The sequence below is a fragment of the Temnothorax nylanderi genome, unplaced genomic scaffold (genome assembly GCF_030848795.1).
Source record: "Temnothorax nylanderi isolate EJ_2023f unplaced genomic scaffold, tnyl_v1.0 TNYL_tig0577_pilon, whole genome shotgun sequence".
Classification (NCBI taxonomy): Eukaryota; Metazoa; Arthropoda; class Insecta; order Hymenoptera; family Formicidae; genus Temnothorax; species Temnothorax nylanderi.
In genome coordinates this window covers 21,941-25,041 of record NW_027249639.1, presented here as the reverse complement: position 1 = coordinate 25,041, position 3,101 = coordinate 21,941, and the positions used below count along the sequence as shown (strand labels likewise).

The following is a 3,101-nucleotide window of genomic DNA, read 5'->3' as shown; positions in this document are numbered from 1 at the left end:
CTAAATTTAAATCCAAGAAACATTACGATAAGAAAATTAACCCTCAAACCTTCAAGCCTGGAGACCATGTGTTTTTACTAAAAGGGCCTAAACCGGGAAAATTTGGAGATCAATACACCGGCCCTCACGAAGTTTTGGAAATATTGAATAAAAACAACGTGAAAATCAGAATCAAGAAAAATAGCCGAGTTGTACACCCCAATTGATTAAGAATTTCCTATATCAAACCAATAAACAAATAAATATATATAAATACATATTTTGATAACAACAACTCTCTCTCAATAAAGTCATATAACTTTCAGATGGACCCCCGGATTAAAGGAATAACTATAATATTAGTAATAACTGCACTGATACGGCAAACTCACGGGATAATAGGATATGACTGTGGGTCTCCAACTACGAATTTAACGACTTTATCATTAATAAACGTTGAAGAATGCGATATTCCACTACCGAAGGTCACAACCATGCCACCCAAGCCTTCATACAATTATTACAGCTTAATGAATTCGAATCCGTAAAAGTGATACAATGCAAGGTCGAAATCGATCGATCAATCAGAAAATGTGGAATGTTCTCTCACAATTCGGATGTTCTTAATGAAAAATATGCATATATATACGAAGTGACCAAGGAGGCTTGCATACGAATGCATACTTATGGAACCCTCGAATATAAGGGAACATATATAATGGCACTAAAATCTAACCAAACCACCAGTCGCCCAGCGACCCTAACTGGCGTTGTGGACGCCGACGGAAAATGTTCCGGAGGATCCTATTCAGATCTCTACGGAACATAGACGAATGTTCTCGTACAGGCAACTATCACAATCACCCTGCAAGATTACATCGCTAATGTTAAACTGAGCACTAACCGTATACATCTTAGATCAGGAGTGGCCTGTGATTTTAGTACCACCAGATGCACCGACATAGAAGGAGGAAATACCTTTTGGGATCCTATCCCTGACAGCTCCTGTAAATTCACCTCATATAACACCTTGTATAGAGGCTACGCAGAAAAGGTAATCGATAACGTAAACGAATACTCTCAAACCGCTTATACTGTGAAGGCTCAGGATACAGTCTTCGCTTTAACCAGCACTGGAAAATACTCAGCATGTGGATATACGCTCATTCGAACTGAACATCCGAAACTAGTAATTTGGGAAACCTTACCCGAAATGGACATTGCTAAACGAACCGGCCGCGTAGAAAATCTCGACCTTTTTACCTATATGAATTCGAAATTCGTTTACGTAGAAAAGCACATCCGTAACCAGATTAATCAACTATACAGAAACATTCTACTACAACAATGTAACCTTGAGTTAAGAACGATGCAAAATGCTTTGGCAATAGCTACGCAATCCCCTGACATCTTCGCTTATCACTTTATGAAGGGACCCGGATATATGGCCCTTCTAGCAGGCGAAGTAATCCACATAGTAAAATGTGTTCCAGTCGAGGTAAAATTAGTTCACACTCAAGAATGCTACGAACAACTTCCAGTAATGTTTAATAACAAGACCTCCTTCCTAACACCTCAAACACACATACTACTACGACAAGGAACACAAATCAATTGTAATTCTTTCGCACCTCCTATGTACCTTTTGGGAGACTCTTGGTATAAAATTATGCCAAGGCCAGTAGAAACACTAGCACCTACGGTCATGAAACCCATGACCAAACCCACCTGGAGATACGTTAGCCCTGGAGCACTCGTTACTAGCGGCATATATACACAAAAGGATCTGGAAGATCTAAAAGATCACATAATGTTTCCCGCTGAGCGGCCCGCTGTTCTTAACTCCGTAGCAAGAGGAGTAATGGGAGAATCAACCCTGTTGAGTGGAGGATCGTTCGCCAACCTAATCGATGAGGCGTCAATCGAAAAAATTGCACTCTCAGCCTGGCAAAAATTCTGGAGCAACTTCCTAATCTTCGGAAACATCAGCGCTGGACTACTTGGAATATACTTCTGTGCAAGAGCCATCAAACTAATACTAGACACACTTGTACATGGATATGTCCTACATACAGTGTACGGGTGGTCAATATACCTGATAGGAGCTATATGGGACTCGTTAACTCATCTTTTATTACACCTAGGACAAGGGAAGCCTAAAACTAAGAGCACTAGTGCTCCCGCTCCGAAGGACGATCCAGAACAAGGGACGCCGTTTTTCGAACCTGCTAGTGCACCATTTAACGCGAAACACTCCTACCCCTTCCTCCCATTAAAAGAAACTTCCACTTACACCCTTGCACTCAAGGACTAATACCGAATCAGCATAAATTTCTCTATCGGCTTCGCCATTTTAAAATTTGCATGCTACGACATGCAGGAAATCAAACAGCAACATTCCTTCTTTCTAGACATGGAAGTTAAATGCATCAACACCCGGCTGTTGACCCGTGGGCCGCTACAGGTAAAGGTCATCAAGGTGGATTCACCGTCATTCTTCTGGGTCCATATTGAGAAGGCACGCGAGGTTCTCGACGATCTCGTAAACGATCTGACGCGAAGGATGACTCGGAGGGGCCATTTTCTACACGAACTACCTGATCACGTGCGGCCAGGAGTAATAGTGGCCGTCCATGAAGGAAAACAGTGGCAAAGAGGAATCGTACTCCGAGTCGACAGGGGCAACATGGTTGCGGTCGCCTTACGCGACTGGGGTCGCGTTGTCCAAAGACCCATCTTCAACATCTACATCTTGGAAGATCGATTCCGCGACCTCGAATGGCAGGCGATCCCTTGTGGGCTTGCTAACATCCAGCCTGTCAAGTCAAGGACGAGGTGGCCTCGAAGGGTCAACGGATTGGCCAAGCTCCTACTAGAAAGACGAGGTGGATGGATGAGGATCCTCAAGTCACTCAGAGATGAAGGCGCAATCGTCAACCTCAGCCCTGATCCTGAAAGTGAGGATAAGTTAAGTGATCTAGGAGAACTACTTATACGAATGGGATGCGCCCAGCATCCCAGACGAGCCCCCAAAATTTAAGGTCTGTTACGTCAAACTCCGGAATTTGTAGATAGCAAGGAAAAGGCTATCTAGAGGAGGGGAGATAGGAAGACGTAACGAG

At 43.3% G+C, this 3,101-nt stretch overlaps 1 protein-coding gene across 1 annotated transcript; it reads left to right on the top strand.

Moving 5' to 3' along the window:
* Positions 1 to 384: 384 nt before the first annotated feature.
* On the top strand, positions 385 to 2,293 carry LOC139784047 (uncharacterized). The gene is made up of 2 exons (XM_071723213.1): positions 385 to 390; positions 827 to 2,293. The coding sequence occupies exons 1-2, from the start codon at positions 385 to 387 to the stop codon at positions 2,291 to 2,293; spliced, it is 1,473 nt and encodes a 490-aa protein (XP_071579314.1).
* The last annotated feature ends 808 nt before the right edge of the window (positions 2,294 to 3,101 follow it).